Source organism: Papaver somniferum, chromosome 2, assembly GCF_003573695.1.
Source record: "Papaver somniferum cultivar HN1 chromosome 2, ASM357369v1, whole genome shotgun sequence".
Taxonomy (NCBI): domain Eukaryota; kingdom Viridiplantae; phylum Streptophyta; class Magnoliopsida; order Ranunculales; family Papaveraceae; genus Papaver; species Papaver somniferum.
The window spans coordinates 72,485,230-72,509,477 of record NC_039359.1 but is presented as its reverse complement, the minus strand read 5'-3'; the positions used below and the strand labels follow the sequence as shown (position 1 = coordinate 72,509,477).

At 35.8% G+C, this 24,248-nt stretch overlaps 1 protein-coding gene and 1 long non-coding RNA gene across 8 annotated transcripts; one reads left to right on the top strand and one right to left on the bottom strand.

The window, feature by feature from the left end:
* The first annotated feature begins 10,592 nt into the window (after window positions 1–10,592).
* On the top strand, window positions 10,593–12,468 carry LOC113353512 (probable pectinesterase 29). Its single transcript, XM_026597081.1, has 5 exons — window positions 10,593–10,914; window positions 10,998–11,154; window positions 11,258–11,476; window positions 11,841–12,067; window positions 12,164–12,468. The coding sequence occupies exons 1-5, from the start codon at window positions 10,664–10,666 to the stop codon at window positions 12,318–12,320; spliced, it is 1,011 nt and encodes a 336-aa protein (XP_026452866.1). The 5' UTR covers window positions 10,593–10,663; the 3' UTR covers window positions 12,321–12,468.
* Window positions 12,469–12,692: 224 nt separating this feature from the next.
* Window positions 12,693–18,306, bottom strand: LOC113348018. Of its 7 annotated transcripts, none has more exons than XR_003359407.1 (11): window positions 18,197–18,244; window positions 17,778–18,070; window positions 17,103–17,378; window positions 15,997–16,039; window positions 15,326–15,890; window positions 15,062–15,128; window positions 14,808–14,878; window positions 14,430–14,473; window positions 14,222–14,335; window positions 13,563–14,133; window positions 12,693–13,144 (listed from the first exon to the last, which is right to left on the bottom strand). It is a non-coding gene; the product is annotated as an uncharacterized LOC113348018 (long non-coding RNA). The 7 variants fall into 7 exon arrangements; XR_003359408.1 differs by lacking the exon at window positions 18,197–18,244 and adding an exon at window positions 13,252–13,453 and having other exon boundaries at window positions 17,778–18,146; XR_003359410.1 differs by lacking the exon at window positions 18,197–18,244 and having other exon boundaries at window positions 13,563–13,788; window positions 13,973–14,133; window positions 17,778–18,146.
* Between the last annotated feature and the right edge of the window lie 5,942 nt (window positions 18,307–24,248).

Below are 24,248 nucleotides of genomic sequence, written 5' to 3'. Positions count from 1 at the left end.
AAAGTTTTTGCTAGACAGGTGGTTAGTCGATGGGTGTTTAAAGGATACGTTTCCAGTAGTTTACAAAGCTTGTTCTCGGAAACAATCTACTCTTGCAGAAATGATAAGAGATGGTAGATGGCATGGTGAATTTAGACATAGGCTTAATGATAACGAGCGGATGGAGTGGGACTTGTTGAGACGGGATCTTGGAGATGTTCCAAATCTTGTGACGGGCGAAGATGAAGTCGAGTTTCCAAACAACTTCAGTGCCAAAATGTGTTATGACTCTATGACAAACAATGTTGCAGACTGCTCTTTTTCTAAGTTTTTATGGAAAAACTATGTTCCTCCAAAAGTTAGCTTTCTGCTATATATGGACAATTTTCCACAACTCTCTGCCTACGCGAAGTATGCAGCGACATAGAGGGGTAGAGTTACACAGCATCGTATGCCCATTCCGCAATGCAATTCCGGAGACTGCCGAACACATGCTACTACATTGTGAATTCTCTTTCCAGTTATGGGATTATTTCATTAAGTGTGACGTTATGAACTTATTATCGGGTTTAACTAAACTCGTTAGTCAATTTTGGTACTTAGAGCGTCCACAATGGTACGATCATAACCAAAGATCAAAGACCAAAAGAAAAGATCAAATTTGAGTTTAGTCTGGTGTGTGACGTTACGGGTGGAAGACTAAATTTGATCGAGCGTACAATATATATTCGCCTGGTGTGGGGCGTGGGATATACGTCCGCCTGATTGGGGAGATTCTTAAAAAAAAAAGAAAAAAAAAAGAAAGAAGTGGGCGGAGGTATAAAGCCCGCCCCACAAAATTTTTTAGACTTTACGTACGCCTGGTATGGTGCGGGGACTTTACGTACGTCTGGTGTGGGACGTAGATTATATAACCGTCTGGTGGTGGGGCGTGAACTATACGAACGCTCGACTATATTTGGGTTTGGTCTTGATAGCCGACCAAATTTGGTCTGGGTTTTACTCTTTGATCAAATTTTGATCGATGGTCTGTCCCACTACGCCAGCCCACTCAACTACAAATTTGCTCTTAATCGTCCACTGCAGTTGCTCTTAGAGTGCCAAAAATATAGTCATCAGGCGTTCAAAATATTTTTAGGTGGCCTCAAGATTTAAAGTTAGTTCCCGAAATGAAAAATATGCCTTTATATAAACCCATGGGTGCCTAATAGCTAATCATGCAGCTGCCCACGTTGCATTGCACGTGTTTATCAATGGACTCACTAGGGCATCGAAAACAAAAGTCGGAGAGAAGATTTGTCTTGGTGATTCCGTCCTCTTTTTCTTTCCCTCGTCAACCCCTATTACGGATGGATGGAGAGGATCATCTCGAGCAAGAGAAAATTTTAGTTTCCTAGCAAAAATAGTTAGGGAGATTAGACTATCTGTTGAATTTGAAGATGGGAAATTAACAGAAACTAAATGAAATCTAGATCTATATTTTCCTTCCTCTTTCTTGCTCTGCTTTATTTCATCTGCTCTTTCTCTAGGATTGGATATTAAGGAGAAAATGGTTGAGAATGGAGATCACTGAGGTCTTAGAAATATTTTTACATTAAATTGCCGATGTCGTACAAGATGGTTGGTTTCATAAACTGGCTACAAAAATTTTTTCTTGCTGTTTCCCCGATTTGGAAATCGAGTTGAGGTAATAAGCTCTCACTCAACTGGTCAATCAAAATGATTCATAATAATTGGTGGCTTCGGTCTACTGCACCTGATGCATGTTTGATTTAAATATCTTGCTAGGAGTTCCTCTTTGGATTGAATGAAGAGCATATAAATTGTGTATCCTCATCTTTCATTACATTATGAAATTAGTTTTGCTAACCAATTATAATAGCTTTGAGCATAATGTGTTTGCTTAAATGAACTTATTGGTGTGAAGTTAATCTTATGTACTGTTGTCGGTCACCCTTGTGTCTTCATATTTGGGAACTTTTCATAACCCGGTGGTTAAACGTGAATTTCTGTAACCAAATTTGGTTGTTCCTACCATGGGGTTTAATTAAAGAAATCTCGATCGATATCTAGGAGTAGAAATGCACCATTTTGGTATATACAAAATATAGAGTGTTGGATTATCTCTTCATTGATTTCTGTAGAGTCTATACTCAGTAATCAAGAGCTCGGCCTTTGCTGCGAAAAGCTATGGGTCTCATTGGAGGGGCTATCCAGAAAATTTCTTTTTCTTGGACATCTTGGCCAACTAGAGTACCACCTGCAGGTTGGTATTTTTAGTTCTATTTTATGTCATATTAGCGGTTTCCAAAATAATTACGTTGGGCTTGTGCCTATCGGTTTTAAAGGATGGATGGTAAATTATTTTATTTCATTTTCTCTCATTTCTCTCGATTTGTTCTTATGGATCATTTCATGTACCTCCGTATTTACGGTGCAGTGAGTTGGTATTTGATTTCTAGAATATTGTGGAATATGGTGTAAGGAAGAGTCTGGTGGTACATATTTCTTAATTATCTCCCTTAAATGTAACATTAAATAATCCTAAAGATGTAGTTGTTTTAATCTGGCTCATGAAAGTGCATGCCAATAGATTAATGAATTTTGGTATGTCTGGATATGGAACTATATGGAACTTACTGAAATATTAGGTCGTGTTTGGTATAGTTTTCAAAAACAGTTTTCTGTTTTTAAAAACCGAGAAAACAGAAAACAGGAGAAAACGCGTTTGGTAAGGACATTTTCAGAAAATGTTTTCTATCTGTTTTCTGTTTTTAAAAACAAAAAAATGAAAACAACAAATAATTGTTTTCTGTGTTTTTTTTTTTTTTTTTCTTTATTCTTTTCTTCTTTTCAGAACAAAGTAAGAGATGGGGAATGACTGCAAGTGAGTCATGGCTAATATCACTATCTCTTATACGAATCTTTACATTTGATCCGATTTAGTTGGTTTTCCTTGTTTTCAAAAACAGTTTACCAAACAATTTTTAGAAAATGAAAACAAGGAAAAAAGGGTATGTTTTTAAAACAGTGGAAAACTATTTTTGAAAACTGTTTTTCAAAACTGTACCAAACAAGCCCTTAATGTTTTCACATATCACCTTTATTAATTATTGGTGAAATCTCATCTGAGGTTAGATATGTCTAGCCTATATGGCAAACTAGAAATTACAACACTTGGTTGTCATTTCTTAGTTCTGCTTTTACGATATTGTTATAAGAATATCTTGATGTTATAGACTTTGAAGCCGTAATTATGTTTTGGGAGATGCACGGTTGGTCTTACTTGATATAGGCAAGTGCTGGTTTCTTGGTTCAGGTCTAGTGGAAATAAAGTAGAATTTTAGCTATCTTTCTTGACTCCAAATCTATCCCAGCCTTTGGATGGAAATGGAAACACACAGGAATGTGCTCTTTGGGTACAGATTTTGAGATAGGATGCGTAGATATCTAAGAATCTTGTATATATCTTAATGGTGTGTATTACAGATGACAAGTACAGGTGCATGTACAGATATAAATACTGTCACCTTGCCATTGATTGACAACTAGGATAGTTGTAGCTATGCAATTCAGACTGACCAATGAAAGAGATTATTTCTGCCACGACAAGCTACTCATATAATCTGCGGAAGATATGATTGCTACCTAAATGGGATAGTTCATATCATCTTGAGATATTTACTAGTGGCGAGGGTAGTTCATACTATTTATACTAATGACGAACTACGGTCGTGCTTGATCCCTTTGAGCAATAGAGAGGGTACGTAGGCAGCCGCTATGCGGTCCAGCACATCTCTGCAAGATTTTTCATATCTTCTGGAAAGGGTTGGTTGCCGTTTGGCAGTTCATACCATCCATTCAGAGATGATTGCAATCTTGGAAATATAGATATCGATGGTAAGAGGTAGTTACAGTACTGGATGTTCATACTACCTATTGAAGATATGATAGTTGCCTCTCTGAGATAATTCATACCATCGATCTAGAGATGATCATTGACTTTTTGAGCAGTTCATATCATCTGAGAAATATTTTCGGTCGAGCTTGAAAGAGTATTGTAAATTGCCAGGCCAGAAATGGCACCCCACCTACGGGTGGCAACCCGGAAGACCGTTGCCACCCGGAAGACCGGTAGCTGTAATGGTGGCTGGTATCGGACTACCCTGGCATTGAATTAACGTTTGTTTGATAACGGCGCGTTCTGTCAGGCCTTAATTGGCACCCCACCTACGGGTGGGCAACCCGGAAGACCGTTAGCTGTAACGGTGGCTGGTATCGGACTATCCTGGCAAGAGATATTATGTCTTCGCAGTAAAGACGGTGGAAATCAATGTTCGGTCTCGATGACCCTGGAACGAAAAATTTGTTCAGAGGAACTCATTTGTGAAATTATTGGTCGGTCCAAGTGACCCTTCGAAAATTCGGTTTTTTTAGTGGCGTATCGGGAAGTCGTAGCTTGCCAAGCGGGTCGTAACCCGACCTATTGGAAGCGAAAATTTTGCGGTCCGTCACATTAAATCCCTGCACATTTCTTGGCATGTTCCCGGATCCATTCTGCAACTGTTCGAAGAATGGAGTTGGAATGTTCTAAACAGTAGATGCAAGAAAATATGGAATATCCTTCATTATGCAATCATATGAAATGTTTGGAAAGAAAGAAACAAAGGGGTGTTTGGTGGAAGACCTAAAGATGTGGATGAAGTCATAATTCAAATTAATCAACTTTGGTTCTTTGGATTCGCGATTCTGACACTTCTAGCTTCATGGATAGTAGCTAAATCCTGCACAATTGGTAGCTTTCTGTGCATATGTAACTTGTTAGTTTTGCTTGGGGGACTTTGGTTGGTGTTGTTGCTTTCTTTCTACTGGAAGTTCTTGTACCTGTAATTACATTCCTGCAGAGTAATAAAGATCTCAGTTTGGGTGTTGCTGTTTCCGTTACTTGGACTAGTAGGTCTGATCTGGTGTTGTTGGTTGATGCTAAGGGAGGCAGTAAGTCAAGTGGTGGTGGCTGAATTGGCGAGAGATGGATTTAGTAGTGTTGCAGGGTGTTGTAGACAATGTGCAGATCGGATGCTGTTGTTCCTTATATTTCTGTAGTAGCTTTTTGGTCTCCTGTAAGTTTGGTGGGATGCAGTCTTTGGCTTGGCTCCTTGTGGCAGTCTCAATATGTTGAGATATGCAAATATTTTGTTCCATGTTGGCTAGACCAACTCCTACTTTTCCTTTTAATATAACTTTTTCATTCGGAAAAAAAAAAAAAAAAAAGAAGTTTCAATTTGTGGTGATTGTTTCTTTTTCACGAACATGATTTTTAAGTTTATGCAATACTTTTCTCACTGGAAAAACATGATTCTTGTTCAAGTCTCTTTTTAGTCGGCGCCAATGTTTGTGCCAAGAATCACAGAACACGATTAATTTGATGATAATGATGTAAAATAGGATTGATTTGATGATAATGATGTAAAATAGGATTAATAACACGAAACAAACATAAATATGAGAGACATAATTTTACGTGGTTCGGCGAGTTTTTTCTATATCCACGGATGAATTCGTAGAGAGTATATATGGACAACAATGTTTTTTTTTATGATTCTTTTTAGGGTTTGCTGGTGTATTTCTCTATGTATTTTCGTGTATATCAGTGTCTTCTTTGGGTTGAGATCCCTATCTGTTTATATAATTGAATGTATGAGATAAACCCGAAATTCGAGATAAACTTATACGCAAGTAACTTCGCCAGCAAGACATTTCGAGATAAATTTATACGCAAGTAACTTGGCCAGCAAGACATTTGGTATGTTCCAGAACTTTCTCCATAGTGACTTGGTCAACAAGCAATCCAAAAACTTCTAGAACCTTCTTGATCGGTGGAAACTGGCCAAACTTTCATGGATCAATGGTTTGATTGGTGGGCCTTGATTTTGACCGATGGGTTGACTTTGTGGGCAGGCATTGACTTTTTGTTATTGGATGCATGTTGATTATGGATGTCCAGCTTTGACTGATAAGACTTTCTAGCAGACTGGTTGACAGGCATGATGCGCTAACATACTCGTTGGCCATGTGGCTGGCAGCATGGCTATAAAACGAAATTGTAAACTAGGTGGAAGCATGGCCGACAACACAACTGGCAACATGGCTGGAAGCATGTTTGGCAAACTGGATAGTAGACTTGCTTGCAACATGGTCGAAATATTGACCGCGAGCAAATGGACTGAAACAGTAGATTGGAGTTAATGAACCGAGCTAGGTGAGTCTATTCGGACGAACTGGACCGGTGAACTAAAGTAGACAAAATGGACCGGCAGACCAGGTCAGGCAAATTTGGTCTTGACCAATGTAGTCAATATCGGCCGTATCGGCCGATATGTCGGGGATATTTCGGATATCGGCCCAGAACGATACGATAAGAAGGATATCGGGGATACGATATTCGTCCGATAATATCGGCCGTATCGGTCGAATATCGGCCGTTTCGGTCAAATATCGTCTGTATCGGTCGATACGAAATTTTCCTACATTTCCTGATATGAGACGGTACTGGTCGTTTTCTATAAAGTTTAAGGGTAATTTTGGCGAAGAAAGTCTTCCAGGTGGTAGTAGAGGTGCATGTAGCTCTCGAAGCAAGTCTACTAAAGTTACTCTTTTGTTTTTTTGATAAAATTGATGTTATCTATTATATCTTATCCGAAAATGTGTGGAGAAATGTTTAATATAAAATTATAGTCTCTAAATCTAGAACCGATATTTCAACGATAATATCCCCGATATAAAATCGTACCAGTGTATCGGTCCCGGCCGAGATGAACCGATATCCGATATTAACTACATTGGTCTTGACCACTTGATGTTGATTTTGGCCGTTAATCGATAGTTGACTTTGACCGTTGACGGATGGTTGAATTTGACAATTGAACGGTAGTTGACTTCATGGCAGAGCAGGCTATGTTGGTTGGATGTATGTCAGATTTGGATAACATTTGAGTGGCCGTCCAAACAACATTTTTTTAGTGTGTGGACATTATCCATATTTATACATGCGGCTCTTTATGTCAAATTTTGTTTCCTTCCATTAACAAATTTAAAAATTTAAAGATTAGATCCAAATTTGCTTCGAAACGAAGCGACTTGATATCTCAAGCAAGGGAGGACTTATGAAAAGTTAGCCTGGGGCCGCTTTAGTCCGTGTGGCCCTGTAAACCCCCAAGTCTAGAAAAAGCTATTTAACACCATATTGAGCTTGATCAAAGTTGTTAGCCTGTATCAGAATTTTTTATCCGGTTCTCCTTGGTGCGTCCCTGATCTCAAGGTATACTGATACCACTGAACATCCGAACCTCTGCGATTACAATGATCCATTTTGATGGCAATCACAAACTATTCCCGAACTCTCACTCTAGTGGATACAGTCATAATCTACTTGGCGTTGGGTGAGAACAGTGTAGGACAGGGCCATAAGCATTTTTAGGGAGGGTGTCAACAATACAGATGATGCTTAGAATAATATCGAAAACCTAGAAAAATACATCAGAATGCCATTATGTACCATTTAAAAGAAACTCATCACCTAAAAAAACAGTATTTTTATGTTTGTACATTTGGAAATTCTGGATAAATATTGGAAAGATAATCTGTATATTCAGATAGATATCTTCAAAATATTCTTTTTGTTAGTATTTTTTGTTTGTGAAAACTATAACCACATCCATTCTTATACTTTTCCTTACTGTGAAACCCACGCCCAGAAATCTAAAGACGCGCGCCCATTTTTTAAGGAAAAATTATTCTCTCACCCAGAATTATTGAAATTTAGTTTTATTGTGAGATTTACCATACTATTCTTCTTTCTTCTTTTCTTCTTCTCTCTTTTTATCGTGAGGTTAAATATAGAAAGAAATCGAGGAAAAGAAAGAAGAACTCCGTCAATTAGTCGGTAATCATTACAGTGTTGAGCTTGTTCTTCACGTGAATTCGAAGAGAAACCAGGGAAGATGTTGTGTTGGTGGATACTGAAGGAAGGAGAGATGAATCTGTGTGTCTGTGATGAGAAAGAGATGAGGAACCAAAGAATTCTTGATGAAAGAATCAGGGAAGAATCGATGAAATTAGTAGATGGGTCTCTTCGATTTTAAGACTGACACAGTGAATTTGAGAATCCAGCTGAATTGGTTGAGGACAGAGAAGTTAGGGTTTGTAGGATGTTTGATTCTGTGATGAAATTTAATGAAGAACTTGTGTGATTAGATGAGGTTTGAGGGGATAAAGGTGTTGATGGTCATGGGTTTGATTTGAATTTGAGGTTGGCTGCAAAATAAATGAGTTTTGATTTGGTTTAAATCTGGTTAAGAAGCTACAGAAAGTGAAGAGACTCAAGGGTTGGAGATGGTGATGAGAAGTCAGTTAAGAACAGATTCTGGAGATGAAGCAGTTGTTGTTGTTGAGAACATACAGATTTGCTAGTGGTGTTGGTTACTGTGGAAGGCCTGGTATGGAGGAAAATGGTCTGAAATGGATGCAAAGGGTGCGTACGACTTGCAGTCGAACGAGGTGGAGATAAGGAAGGTAAGAGGTTGGTTGCAAGCAATGGGAAGGGAAGTAACAACATTTTTTTTGATGACACGGATGCAGGTAGCTACTTGTTTGATGCAGTTGCAGGCAAGAGGTTTGTCATCTGTAGTCACACACATTCCCTTTACTCTTGTAACTCCGCCGCAACAAATCTGTGATGGCAAGGGAACTTGAATGATCTCTACGTGTACGGCATTTAAATTTTGAAAACTCAGAACCTCAATAAGAAGTTGATGCTTACCAACTTAGTTGACTAATTCATCCCTATGAGTTACTGCAGTTTCAGAAAGGAAATGTAGTCTATAATCTGTGGTTGGTCATGTGACTGAACACAAAGGAGTTAGGGAAAGATAATTTTTGGCTGGTTTTGTACTGATTGTTGCCGGAAGTTCAACAACAATGAACTGAAATTGGGTGTTTATGCTGTTTTGGTTTGTATGCATGGGAGATATTGAAACATGAAAGATGATGATGATGCCGTTATGACTGCATAACCTGTCATACAGTCGAGAAAATGTCTGTGTAACATGTTATGCAGTCTTGAAAATGGATGCATAACCTATTATGCATCTACAAAATTTGTTGCATAACTTGTTATGCATTCCAAAAAACGGTTGCATAACACATTATGCAGCAACTTTTTTGTCACTATTAAAAACCAACAAAAACAAAGATTGCATAACTTGTCATGCACCTACAATAACATCTGCGTTACATGTTATGCAGTCACGAAAATGGATGCATAACCTGTTATGCATCCGAAAATATGGCTGCATAATGCAATATGCATCGGAAAAATTGTTGCGTAATCTTTTATGCATCGACAAAATAGATGCATAATGCATTATGCATCAATTTTTTATGTACGCACTAATACAATGGTTACGTAACTTGTTATAGATGCATAACTTTGTTATCCAAATGCATAATTTGTTATGCAGTGGAGAAAATGGTTGCATAATTTGTTATGCGTCTGCAGAATGTGTTATGCATCTTTTTTGGTGGCTGCATAATGGTTATGTATCAAGTTTTTGAAAATTTTGCCTAAAATGATGATCACCTCCAATTTTTTCGTGAAAAACAAAAATTTGATATTCTTGTTTGTACTCGTTGCGCAGCTCTCTTAAAAAGATTTCCAACGATATAAAATTTGTAACATTCCAAGGCGTGGATTTTTAGATATGTTATATCCAAGTTGTGTTGTCAATTATATCCCTGATGCATAACCTGTCATGCGGATGCATAATCCGTCATGCATACATTTTTAAGAATTTCATAAAATTATGGGTGTCACGGAAATAATTATGGGTGTCACGATACCCAAAATTAATTGTGGGCTTGACAATGAGAATATTTTTTTTTTGGATCGCCCCCTAATTTCCCCTTTTTTTTTCCCAATTCTAGCTTTGAGCGATTTTCTTGGCTTCTTAGGATTAACATTTCCAATTACGTAAAACAAGGTATCTTAGTTTAAACAGATTACACCTATTTATTTATTGCACTAGGAATTAGGAAACAGTTTAAGGAAAAATTAGACGTTGACTGCGCAAGTCCGTGCCAAGAACTTCATAAGTGGCTAAAAGAGAGGTTCAAGAAAGCTCATAACAGCATTAGGAACTTAAATAAGTGCCACGTTTTTTCTTCACACCCTAAATAACCATCTACCCAAATCGGGTGATCAAATTTAGATAAAACATTTTATCAGCTGATCATTCCACTTGCATTATACGGCGGATAAAAAAAAAATCAACTAAATTTTAGCCAAGAATTAGTCATGCATAAAGTAAAATGGCTGCATCATCTTTTCAAGAAAAAATAGGCATAAATTTTCTCCTCTAATCACTGGAAAACTTAATTTCTAATTATAGTATTAATCTATACTAGCAATATACTTAATCTAATTATTTCTCAATTTAACTTGGATAATATTTTCTTATCAAGGGAATCAAAATACCCCGATTTTGGAATTCACTCTTCTTCTTCATTGCAAGTATATTCTGCATTAGTTGAGTATCTTCTGCATTAGTCGAGTATCTTTTGCATTATTTAATAACAGATCATCAGCACAAATTCTTTTCACTAGGTGCATTCATTCAGTAAAATCACAATGAGGATTCAGAGAAAATTATTGCCAACTAGTATTTTATGCATTTCTGTTCTTATCGTGATTTATGGATTGGTGGCTGTTGCACCTGAACCTGAACCGGAACCGCCTTCTAATGGAGGAAAGGTATCTAAAACTATCACTGTTGGTAAATCAGGGCATGTTGATTTCTCAAGTATTCAATCTGCCATAAATTCCATACCAGTTAACAATAGAGCATGGGTACGTGTTCAAATCGAGAATGGCGTTTACGGGTACGTAAATTTCTTTTCTTGTTTCAGAAACTTAATCTCGGGTTATAATTTGGTTTTGTTCAAGTTAGTTTTAATGTTTGCAGAGAGAAAGTGCAAATTCCTATAGAGAAACCCTTTATTGTGTTGGAAGGTGAAAGCATGAAAGACACAATTATCGCATATGGAGACTACGGTTTGCACAAGAACGCGACGTTTAGTGTTTTCGCTGATAATGTTGTTGCTCGACGTATAAGCTTCTATGTGCGTTCCTGTGTAGTTTGTGTTGAAATTTATTCGTTGCATTTTTTTCTTCTGATAAACTATTCGTTGCTGATCTGTGGATTTGTTAACGTTTCTGGATCAGAATACATATAATCATCCATTAAACAATGGTGTAAATAAGAATACAATACATGAGGCAGCTGCGGCCATGGTAATGGGAAATCGGATTTCCTTCTATGAATGTGGTTTCTATGGATTACAAGATACACTATGGGATGTACAAGGACTTCATTACTATAAATCTTGCTTCATTGAAGGATCTGCTGACTTCATATTCGGGTTGGCTCGGTCAATATTTGAGGTTAGAACTTAAACCCTAATAACGTATATTAATTCAATGACTAAGCATAAAATCTGTTAGCTTACGTGATAGAAATGATAATATCTTTGAGTTTAATGTTATTTACTTATGCCATCCAGAATGAAAATAAAACTAAAGCAAACTATTCTAGTGAATGAACTTTTTGTTAAGTATTAGGTTCTCACAAACAAACTAACAGACTCGATCACTCTATTATCATCAATCAGTTTGAATTTCAACCGGAAGATGAGATTACATATTCTGAATGTACGAAAATGTTTGTTTTCAGTTGGTTGTCATTCATAAGCCAAAATAAGAAATACAGCTTCAAAAAAGACGTTCTAAACTAAATCATTTTGTACAGAAATGTGTAATATCAGTGATCGATGACGGGTACATAACAGCACAAGGAAGAGACAGCTTCGAAGATAGAAGTGCATTTGTGTTTAAAGAATGCAGCGTGATCGGTACCGGTAAAACTTACCTTGGAAGACCATGGAGATGTCATTCAACTGTTCTCTTCTACAACTCTAGTTTTTCTAACGCTGTTGTTCCTCAAGGATGGGATATTTGGAATTGCCACGGTCACGAGTGAGTTTTAAATAGTTTAACAAATATCGCTTTGAACATTTTTTATGGTTTACGATCTGTCAAAATTATTAATCGATGTAAATGTATATGTTTCAGGAGCGACATAACGTATGTCGAGCATGGATGTCATGGACCAGGAGCAAACACGTCGAAACGTGTTAATTGGGTGAAAAAACTAAACAACAGGATGGTGTCCAGAATGTCGAGTTTGAGTTTCGTTAATAAAAGAGGTTGGATTGAAAAGCAACCTTAAAGAATTTCTTGTCTTTCTGTTGTCACGAAAATTTGTACGGATTAATACGTGAGTCATTTTTATTATGCTTAGTGATAATTCCTCGGTAGGCATGTAGCATTACTCGTAACAATATCAGAACGGATTTTAAATACAAACAGAACATTACAGGAGCTATAGCTCCATAATTTTTATTCAATTTTGAATGGGTTCTTTATTACTCAACAACTATTTATTTTTCTTTATCATCTCTCTCGCCAGTTGAGTACTTTCAGACTCTCAATACCTTAAATAGACTCTCGGTACCTTGAATATAAAAAGTAGCATGTACAGTCCAAGAGTCCCATATGTAATCTACGTTTTATATGAAGAAAAAAAAAGGTTTTGAAGTTGTTTAGTTTCACAGGCAGCCAAGAATTTTCCTTTTTTATTACATCAAAACAACAATTTAAAAGCGTCTCGGGAATTCGATGCACGGTAAATTTGGCACTGGACATTCTTGATCATTCAAAGTCCAGCTAATTCATTTACCTGCCTCTCTAGGATAGTTGATTAGTTGAGTTTATTCCACAAGAAATCATTCAACATTAAGCTAAAGAACAGCTCTAATATTGTCGCTCATACATGGTTTAAAATTTGCTATAACACCTATAGAGTAACCTGTGCAATGCAGTTGGAGTGTGCTGGAACAAACTGCAGTTGAAGATATTGAACTTCACCATACGGGAATACCCTGGAAGAATTGGTGCGCGTGGTGCACATTGTGATGACTGCATAGTGACTACAGTCCAAAGCTCCATCAAGGAGACAAAATGGAGCAGTAAAACGAAAAAAAGGAAAAAAGGCTGCAAAAAGAAAAAAAAAAGTCAAATTAAATTCAGAGAACGATAAATATACAACAATTTCCTAAAAAATTTGGGAAAATAGGATAACAAAGTTTACCATTACATACATTTATCCTTAGACATTGTCAGTGCTATTGTCCTATCAATTATTAGGGACTCTTGATGAATTCAGGTGCTTTTCCCCAGGTGTAGGAGGGGAAAAGTACCTAAATTCCTCCTTTGGCTTTTGCTTCAATGATCACACAGGCCTAGAGGTCTCTTCTGAACTAAAAGGATGTCTTTAATACAGTTCTGGGCACAGCCACCAGACTATAATGTATACCCACACAGAAATCACAATCCCTTCAGAATTTTTTCTAATCAATTTCAAGAAGAGAAATGTCAAGAAGAGAAATCTGCATGATGGCTGATTTCTTACCTCTGACTTCGGTTCCACAATGGCTTGATCTATTGAAAGAAATGCTGCTCGTCCATCAACAAATCATTGAACCTGACTTCCATCTACAATCAGGCCCCTGGGTGGAGCAAAAGAACCAAAACGATGAGGATGGCACCAACCTTCAGAACGCCCCCAATCTCTAGTTTAATTTAGCACTAGCATTGCTTTTAGCTCTTAACTTTATGCTCCGACTACCGTAAGATACCTGTTTATTGATATTACCAAGTGTTGGTCAATCTGCTGCATGTCTATCTTTTTTCAAAGTAAAATATCTTCAGTGACTCTATAAGTTCCGTGTTTTTACATACTATTTAAGGTCAACTATTGGTTTAGGTATGGAAGGAAGTCTAAGCTAGATATATCGCAAACAAGATGACTGAACTGGTAACCTTTCTGGGTACTGCAGTTAAAAAAGTGACAATAACAATAATAATGACTCGTGACATGGAGGCAATATATGTAGAACCATAAGTAAAAAATCTTTTTGGAGATCCATAGCTGTACGCAAAGATTTTAATTCTGGTTCCTTTGGCCTCCGCCTCTCTATTTCCTGTTAAGCACGTAAAATCTAAGATTCGACCAAACAAAAGCGAGCTACAAAGAAATAATGACTTCGTTAAAAAAAAAAGCAAAATCACCTTAGGGTAGCCACCAGGATCATGTGTGTCAATGACTCAATGCCTGATAAGTGCCCAAGACCATGAGGCATAAAAACAGCACCTATTCTTTCAGTCATCATTTCATAAACATCACTAGAACCCAAACCCACAAACAAATTTGCAAGTAAGAGTTTCGTTTTCGCATGATGGCATCAAAATATAGTATGACTCAGAGTAGAAAAAGTACCCAATAAGGACGCCACCATCCTTTAGCGACTCGAGAGTAGTTCTCTGCCAATTAAGTACCCAATTGAGATGCACAATAATATGGACAAGAAAGCATGATGAAGATAATTATTGCTTATACTGCAAGACGGGTCTCTCATACAGTCATCCTTCAAAAATGTTGATACTCTCAAAACTCGGGTTATGAATTTTTGAATATCAGAAAATAACATCATTTTCAATAGCTAGCAGAAATGAGGTAAAATAAATGCAGGATGGAACTTTTGACGTTGATTGTCATTCTTATGACAGTTGTTTTTTAAACTCTGATGGACAAACTTCTGATCTTTGTCTCGAAACTTCATAGTTGCAGCTAAGAATGATCAAATCAGGTGCTTACTTGTGCATGTCCACCCAGTTTACTCCAAGTTTCATTGTGGATATGACATCATCATGAGCATTAAGCACAAACTGCAAGACATAATAGTTCTATTTTCATATTTATGAAATAGGAAAGAAAAAAAGAAAGAAAGAGCAACCCCAGGAAAATATAACAAGATATGAGAATAAATCTAGACTTCATTGGCTTTTCTACACAAAATTTAAAATCTCAAAGAGATTACATTCAAACTACTCTAAAAAAGAAGGGCTTACATTGTAAACCAGCTGTTGATCACTGGTAAATTTTCCATTGACCTACAATTACAAACAAGTAGATTTTCTGCAATAAAAAATTAAAAAGTCAAGAACAACGTAATGACGGGGAAAAACATGAAGGTGGTGAAAAGCATATACTACATGTTAGTAATAAAGTATAGAATCTTTCTACTTGACAGGATAAATAAATTGGATTTAAAACATGAAATTCGTATTTGTATAACAATGAGGTGTACAGAACATTGGGAAGAAGAAGCTCACTATTCAGCAGAAATTTCAAAATTGTTGGAACGATGACGTGAATGAATGGACAACAATGCCATATCTCTGCCTTCAAAGGTCTGCAGAAATTGAATGCCCCACTAACTTCAAAAATAAACTCTAAGATTCCACTTTAAGAAAACAAATAAGTAGTGGAAACTGGAAAGTCGAAATGATATTCATGTGCAAAAATGGTTTCTCCGTTTCTCAAACATTCTGAATTTTATCCCTACAGTGAAAGTCTATGAGCCAAAAACATGTCAATGCCTATATAAGTAATGAAGAAATAGTAACACAACTCCGCCTGTGTAGCTTGTCTGCACAGCCTGTCCCAAGCCAGGATAAAGGAGGAGGGTTCGTGTTTGGCGGCGAGCCAATGGTAAAAACCACAGCCATTCCCTATGAAAATAGGATCGTGATAGGCGTGGCGAGCGAGCAATAGACCAAAAGAGGGCGAGAGCAGTACCAAGATGGGGAAGTCAATCTTTCTAGCCTACCCAAACTTGTTTGGGAAGTCCTCGCGTTTCCTTTCTAGCCTACTCCAACTTGTTTGGGAGTAAAGGGCCTTAGAAGAAGAAGAAGAAGCCGTAAGTCGTAAACCCAGTATGACACTCATTCTAATAAAAAGCCTTGTGCTACTTAAGAATTTAAAAGCATGAGTTTGAACATACCCGGTCATTTGGAGCAGCTGCATGCCCATAATGGAGAACAGAACTGCACACAAATATATTATTTTTAGTTAATATCAGGTACATATCAACCAACCAGAGGAGTAATCTTCCCATCATAGCTTCACTAATTACATAATATCCATAAGATTAAATTCCTATTTATCTATTCGCATAACATACTGGTATGTAATTCTACTTCTTCCATGCGCTAAGAGTCATGAATGTTTGTATACAAAATAAATAAGCAAAGCAATGCGCAGACATTCACTTTAATATCTTCCCAGCTAATATTTGAAAAGTCAAATAAAGAGAAACTTCCAAGCTAAAGTCACAGTGTATCTGTGTCCATTATAAAACTACAAATTAGTATTAGTTGGTAAGGTATACAAATTACATAAGGAAGATGTAGCAGTTCACATCAACATAATGAAAGCCAACGAAATGCATTTCTCAAACCCAGCAAGCACGTCAATGGACAGTACTACTGCCAAACTTTGAAAAACAAGAAAATATGAACACATAAACGTCTTATAGGCCTTCAAGGTACTGTAGATGGCATGGGTCAGAACTTACCACTGACTCATGCCAACGTTGTGACCCGAGTTAGTGCAGGTTGACTGATGGCAAGACGATCTTTACCATTGACTATCAAACAATAAGGAAATCCTACAATCAGAACTTTATCCAAGAAAAGACTTTATTAAATAGGTACACTGCTCTACCCTATACAAACGCCTTAATTGTGCACTTAATAGTTAGTTCTGGCTATAATCAGTACGACGGTTTTCAGATACAGTGTCAAGGCAATGAAGTGGAGACATAAATACCATGCAAAGGACATGCAGACATCGAGACATTGAGTATGCCATAGCAAAGTTAGCATGGAATATTTAATGGAGAATACAGAAGAATATAACATACCGAGTCTGCTGGAGATTATATGTAACCAATCAGTAAGTTATTGAACACAACATCTATGGTAAGTACCACTAACCTCTCGATTTGAAGACTCATTAGTGAACAATAGAACAATATCAAATATGTATGCATATTATAAAATAAATAAACAGCGACAAAACGATGTTCTTCATGTGATATAACCATACCCATGTCAATCAATGCTGTTAGTTTACTCTTCGCCGCAACATATCTCAAAGTGAAATCTCTGCCAGCCCTTTGGATAGCTATCAAACTCGTATACTATACGATTGATAATCAACGTCAAAATCGACATTTTTCAAGTGGTATTGCCATACCCATGTCAATGAATGCTGTTAGTTTATTCTTCAAAGCCATATTTCTCAAAGAAAAATGGCTAACGACCCTTTGAAGCTATGGAGAAGCTGCTCAGTGATGCAAAATGATACTTGACACTGTCGAATCTGCAATACAAGAAGGCCGCCTGAGAATTTTGGTAGTGATTGTAAATTGCATGATACTTTTAAATACAATTCTATGTCAGTTTCAAAACTAAAAAAAAAAAGGCATGATAATTACCCCATAGTTAACAGTGTTTTCTTAGCTACAGTTGAAAAGTAATCACAACCCATTTGATTTAATCCCCAAGAAATCAAAGCAACAACAATAGAACAATCAATCCCATAAGTAGTCAGACAAAACTACCAAAGCATGAATCAAACTCTAAAAAAAAAATTTGGCCTAAATCAAATAGAACCCACAACATCAAAAGTAATTTTAATTGAGACCCAAACTAAGAAATCCAACTCATAACCAAATTAACAAAGCAGCATTAAAAAAAAAGAAAAACAGTTGATGGTTACCACAAATTTTTCTAATGAACACAGGTTCTGCATAAAAATCTCTTTAAAGTCTGGTTAGCTTCGGATTAAGCTTTAGACGGCGTGGTGGATTGTGCTGGTCACCTTCAGATTACCAAAAAAAATTGAAATACACATTTCTGATGAGATGATTGAAGAATAACTTTCTTTAATTATGATGAGATTAAATAACAAATTTTCTGGAACAAAAGGTATTTGAATGAAGAATAGTTTTGGTGCAGTTGTGAGTGTGGAATAGAATTGGGGGTTTCGTTGGTTTGCAGATGAAAGTAGACCTGCAGGTGTAACAGTAGTTCATAGCATTAAAAGGGTGTTTGGAATCTTTGGAAGCATACCAGAAGTTGAAGTCGAGCAAGTTATTATTAAAAATTGCGTGCTTAATTTAATTTTTGAATTTTTACCTTTAAAAAACAATTTCATTATCAAAGTTTTTGCTTCTCCAATGCTTGGGCTCATTTTTGGTAGAAATCTAGAATTTAATAAGAAGAGCATATCAAAAATATGGTTTAAATTCATTGTCATTTGGACTCAAAAGAAAAATTCATTCTATCTTATACAGATACTAGGATATGACCCGTGTCGTAACGATACGGAGCTATGAGTTGTTTTTGTGTTGGTTAAATATCTTTATATTGTGAGACTACCAAGAGCTGAGCGTGGGAACCCTTGAGGAACTGTAATCTTTCTCAAACTTAATTCGAAGTTTTGATCGAAACTATCATCAACCGGATCAGTTTCTTGTTAAATGACGATTAGGATGTCCACATGGATGTACACTGACATATATACAACAGAAAGTATTTTTTTTGGTGATTAAGATATCCAACGTAACTGTGTAAAATGGGATCTACACCCGTTTTCATTTATGGTAATTGAGATAACCATCTATTCATAGTTGTTGCAAATAATACCAGCAAACTTGAAAACCTAATGTCCCAAGAAGGAACACGTAGAAATTCCAGGTTTGAATAAAAGTAACTTGTCGATTGCATTCCAAATTACAAATGCAATTCAGTCACCATTTAAATAGATTGTCATTTTGTACTAAAAAAAATTTTAGTAATTTTTTTTTTCGAAATTCAAAATGTTGAATCTGAGTTGGGAATCCTTCTTTCATATCCTTATATCTACATTAATTTTTGGAACCGCTAACAGTTTTAAAATACGAATATTGACTTTGTGTTTGTATCAATGTATAATTGGCATGATTACACATTAGTAATACTTGAACTCATGGTAAAAAAGTATCAATCGGTTGGGATAATATAATTTACGGCCAGTCATTTTACGGCCATTAAACGTCATTATTCCCTACAATATTCTAGGTTTGAGAGACGTTATGCTGTAATATGAAACCCTTTGATAAAGAATGATAACTATACATATATGGTTTAAACTAACATATGAAAAACGCCCAGCTTACAGCTTCACAAAAAAAAAATGTAAAACATTAAATCCTATTGCATTCCCTTGGATATTATTGATACGAAGCGTCCTTAAATCGTTCTTAGGGTGAAAAATGACGTGCGTGATGATATTGCATATATCGTATGCCAAATATGCTTTTCCTTGCAAATTAATAATACAATCTTATTGTCTTAACTAAGTAGTGAAAGACTCGCGCTAAATAAAATTGCATATCCAAACAAAAAAAATTCCCCCTCTAATATGATACGTGTATAAGAGAGTTGCTCTTTATCAGCATATGCGTTTGAGACCTAGAAGTAAATAAGAGACCCAGTCTAAATATGAATGGTATGAAAACTTGCAAATGGAACTGATATTACACCTTAACCTAAGAGTACATAAGAGACCTAAAACATCCATAATTTTATAATTTGCTAGCATAAAACGAACATGACAATACAATTGAATATTAAAATATTTTTTAAATCAACTTCTATAAAATGTAAGATATTTGTATTAACCTTGGTTACTTGGTATCTTCAATGAAATAAAAGAAGCTCAGGTAAGATGATATCCACATAGTAAAAGATGGATAATGGATCAATTATTAGTCATGGTATCTTTAGATGAAAAATGTATATGAGTTCCTATGCACTAAGCTTTATCTTTAAAAAACTCACAATTACATTTAGTCATCGCAATCACATATGAACCACATCTTCTAGCAAAAATTAGACTTGTACCTTTCTGGAATACCAAAACTTCTTCATTTGCACCAATGATAAAATGCATGCAATGAAGATTTGTGTAGTCCCGACACATATAGATATAGTGACGCATCCCACAGAAAAGAAAATTGTATTATTGTATTGCTCCCTAAACCACTTTCTTCATTGCTTAAAATAATCTCTTGAAATCAGAAAATGGTGAGTTTCAATAAGCCAGTTCCGCGTTGCTTGTTTTGGGTTTCTTAAATTTCAGTATTAGCAAGATGGTCGACTATGTATAAAGAATTTAAGATGATCTTTTAAGAGAATAGATATTTTTAGATGTCAACTGCATATAATCATTATTTGAGTATGCACGAAGAATTTAAGATAAAAAAAATACTCATTTTGTAAACCATCAAAAGGTAATTAATGTGAAGAAATGTTATTTCAAGTTTCACATGATCCAAAAAAATTGAAGAATAACATACACACATAATCAAGAAACTTTACTCCATTTGATACGAACATGTACACGACTCTAATCCAACAAAGAGTATGAACTCTCTAACAACAGTAGCAATACAGTTAAAAAATTCTATTTACCGACCTAAGTTAAGTGCATAACAATGGAACCATCGTTTTCTTCGTCATTTATTTTCACTCCATGTAAATCCTCTGATTATGTCCCGTAGAAGTCAAAGTCTAATTGGACAATTTCCTGTCCAGAGAAAAATAAAAAAATTAGTGTAAAAAAATAGAAATTAAATGGTATGGTATTAAAAAGAACCTAACATAAGAATAAAAATGAATAGATAGCAATCATATATGATCAGTATCTTTTGACTACAAATGAAAAAACTCGAGATAACAAAAGACTATATTAATGAAAAGTAACAAAGAGAAATTAAGCTGTATAAATGACACAAATATTAGGCGCGAGGCACCAAAAAATTAAAGAGAAAAGCTAACAAAAATTATCTAAATCAAGCAAAACAACAGAGAATCATACCTTGAGAATATAGTTGTGCAAAGGATGAAAAGCTAACAAAAATTAAAGAGAAAAGCTAACAAAAATTATCTGGAAAAATCAAACTGCATAAATAACACAAATATTAGGCGCGAGGAACCGTGAATCCATTGATGTTAAACAAAAAATTAAAGAAAAAAGCTAACAAAAATTATCTCAATGAAGCAAAATAACAAAGAATCATACCTTGAAAATAGAGTTTTGCAAAGGATAAAAAGCTAACAAAAATTAACAAAAGTTAAAGAGAAATGCTAACAAAAATTATCTCAATCAACCAAAACAAAAAAGAATCATACCTTGAAATTAGAGTTGTGTAGAGAATGAATAGAGTTGTTGATTTAGAGTAAATGAAACGGTTTGACGTTAAATAGGAGGAATAACTCCCAAATCAATGACATTAAAAATCTAAATTCATTGTCTTAAGTAAAATTAATAACTCCCAAATAAATGACATTAAAAATTTAAATTAATTGTTTTATCTAAAATTAATATGTGAATTAATCTGGACCTTCTTTATATGCCTAAAATGTGGATTGAAAATCTTAAATATTTAGCTCAATCTGGGTCATTCTTTATATGTCAGAAATGTAATAGAATAACTTAAATATGCATCTCAATCTGGGCCATCCTTTATATGCCCAAACTGTAGATCTCCGTCCATAGGGAAAAATACCATTCTCCCTTATAATATAGATTGTACATATAATATAAGGCTTAGTCCTATGGTGTGCTAATCTAGCAGCTAGATTAGCAGTCTCACCGCTGTTTGGTTCAGCGCGACCAATCCCAGCCGTCGGATAAAAAGATAAATCTAGGAGTGCTGAACCATTCAACGAAAAGGTGATTTTTGTGGCGCTGAACCATTCAACGCAACTATCTCGCTGCTAGTTCAAGTGCGAGCAAATGCTAGGAGAGAGAACTAACGTTAACAAATAGACAACACTATTTTTTTGAACTGCAACACTTTTCTGTTAATCTAGCAGATCAATTGTCCACAGTACCCTAAATGTTGTCACAAAGAAGCATTGGAAAGAAAAACATGACTCTAGTTGTTTTGATTAATGGGTCTCCTACTAGTTTCTTCAAGCCTACTAGAGGATTGAGTTCCACTCAAATCCAATATGTTTTTTTATCTTCACTCTTTTTTTAAAAGAGTACGCTTCGCTTCAAATTTCAGCATTTCGCTCGGAAGCGGTCATGTGAAGCACATCTTTCATGAAGCGTACTCTTCACGCTTTAGAGTGTATGCTTCGCTTCAGATTTCAGCATTTCGCTCCGAAGCGGTCATGTGAAGCGCATCTTTCATGAAGCTTTAAAATTTTCGCCTAACTTTTAAATCTTTTAAAAGAAAATTTTGAATGTTTTATGGGGGAATTGAACACCCCACCTCCCACTCGTCTAGAGTAGGTTGAACTGGTGTACACACGCTTTGTTTTGATAAAAATTAGACTTATATAAAATTTGTATAGATATTATCTTCCTAATAAATTTATAATTACTAGTTACGACTAATTTATTTATAAGAAAACATCCGCTTCAAACATCAACCATGAAGCGATGATTCACGCTTCAACATACGTGTCGCTTTCTAAAAATGAAAAACGCTTCATGCTTTCAATATCTTGCTCTCACTCCTCTGCCTCTTATAAAATACTTAATCTTTTCTCCATTTGGAAACAAAGTAGTATGCACTACTTATCTGCATACATGTAGATACAACTGTTGGAGAAAATGAGTTTTTAATTAAAAGTATTTTTGGTCTTGGTGTGGTTTGATCTAAGGACCTAAGGGTCTAAGGATACTTACTCATTTTATGTGTGAATGAAATGTTCCTTTAGTCCCATATTGTGGAAAACTAAAGAGGAGTTCCACTATATAACCATTGTATTATGGATATATTGACAACCGAGGGTGGAACGGGTGGGCAAACAATACATGTTCCAATCCATGCGACATACGCGTATACCATGCACCAAGTCTTGTATCCACTTGAATTTATTTTTGGCGAGTTTTTCTTTAGGAAATTAATTTCAAAATTATTTTGTACAAGTTTTTTATGTATGGGGGATTTCCTTTTTGGTTTTGATTTGTTTTACAAGAAATAAAACGTGTTTTATAAGGAAATCAAAACCTAGCTTAATTTTGAAGCAACTTTGTCTTATAAATATAAAATCGAATTTCTCTTTGTGGTGTGGGTTAGACGCGGCTATGTTTTCTTCTTCTTTTCTCCATCTTTTCACTTTAGTTTTCCGCAACAGTGGTTGCATATCTTCCTTCCTAATCCTTGTTGCTGAGTTCGTAATTGGGTAGATTGTATTGTGCTTATACAGTCTATATCGGGCAGTTCTATCCTGGACACATCTCCGTTGATGGGGTATAGCATCTCTCATTCTTGAGGAGTACCCGCGGACTAATGTGTTAAGGACAATTTACTGAGCGGGTGGCTCTGCCCGCGTGTCAAGTTGTTGTTTTCAATTAGTTGATTATTTTCAGTACAACCAGATTCATCTAATGTTTGCAGTTTCATTGATACGGTTCCAACAACAACTTAACTCGTGCTACTTTTATTTAACAACTGTTGTTGTTTACAATTACACTTAGTGAGCAATATAAGTCTCTTTCGCGTCACATATGAGATCATTTGTAATTAGGGCCTGACATAGTTCAAAGTGGTAGGACAGGGAAGATGCTTACAATTATACTAACCGCAAGTGCACGGTGTCAACAATATAAACAAGGAAAATACGGGTAGATCCCACAGAGACTAGGGCGATGTAGAGTTGATTCTAAGGTCTTTCTATACTGATTCAAATGAGAAGTAACAACAGGGGGTTTTGTTTGCGTCGATACGACAAAGTGATGGATGCTTATACAAAATAAATGAGATTACAGAGCAACAAATGATAAACTAGAGCTTTTAATCCACCTCCTAAACGCATAGAAATCCTTAATTTGATATACTAGCTCTCCTTCAATCAAGGAGCTATAGAAGTTCTAGCCTCAAACTACCTTGAAGATGTGATATACTCACTAACAAAGATGATGATTTAATATCAGCAAAAGATGTCAATCCCTAGAATTACTTGTCTTTCTAAGGCACAAGAAATCACAGATTGAACTAAAAACAGTTTACATAGGCTTGAATATTGACAAAGAGTTAATCCAACTACCTAGGATGCCTGACATACAAGGTGAAAGAAATTTTCCAAAATTCAGAAACTAATCATGCTTTTCATTGAAATCCCATAGAGAAGAACAAGTAGAATCAAACATGAGGAATTCTAATTATTAAAGAGGTTTCATCTCTGC

What these genes read in the sequence shown, in the direction of transcription:
- LOC113353512 (XM_026597081.1), top strand. Translation starts at nt 10,664, where the DNA reads ATGAGGATTCAGAGAAAATTATTGCCAACTAGTATTTTATGCATTTCT. An exon ending in CTCGACGTATAAGCTTCTAT is followed by an intron (nt 11,155 to 11,257) that starts GTGCGTTCCTGT and finishes TTTCTGGATCAG; the next exon opens with AATACATATAATCATCCATT. An exon ending in TGGCTCGGTCAATATTTGAG is followed by an intron (nt 11,477 to 11,840) that starts GTTAGAACTTAA and finishes CATTTTGTACAG; the next exon opens with AAATGTGTAATATCAGTGAT.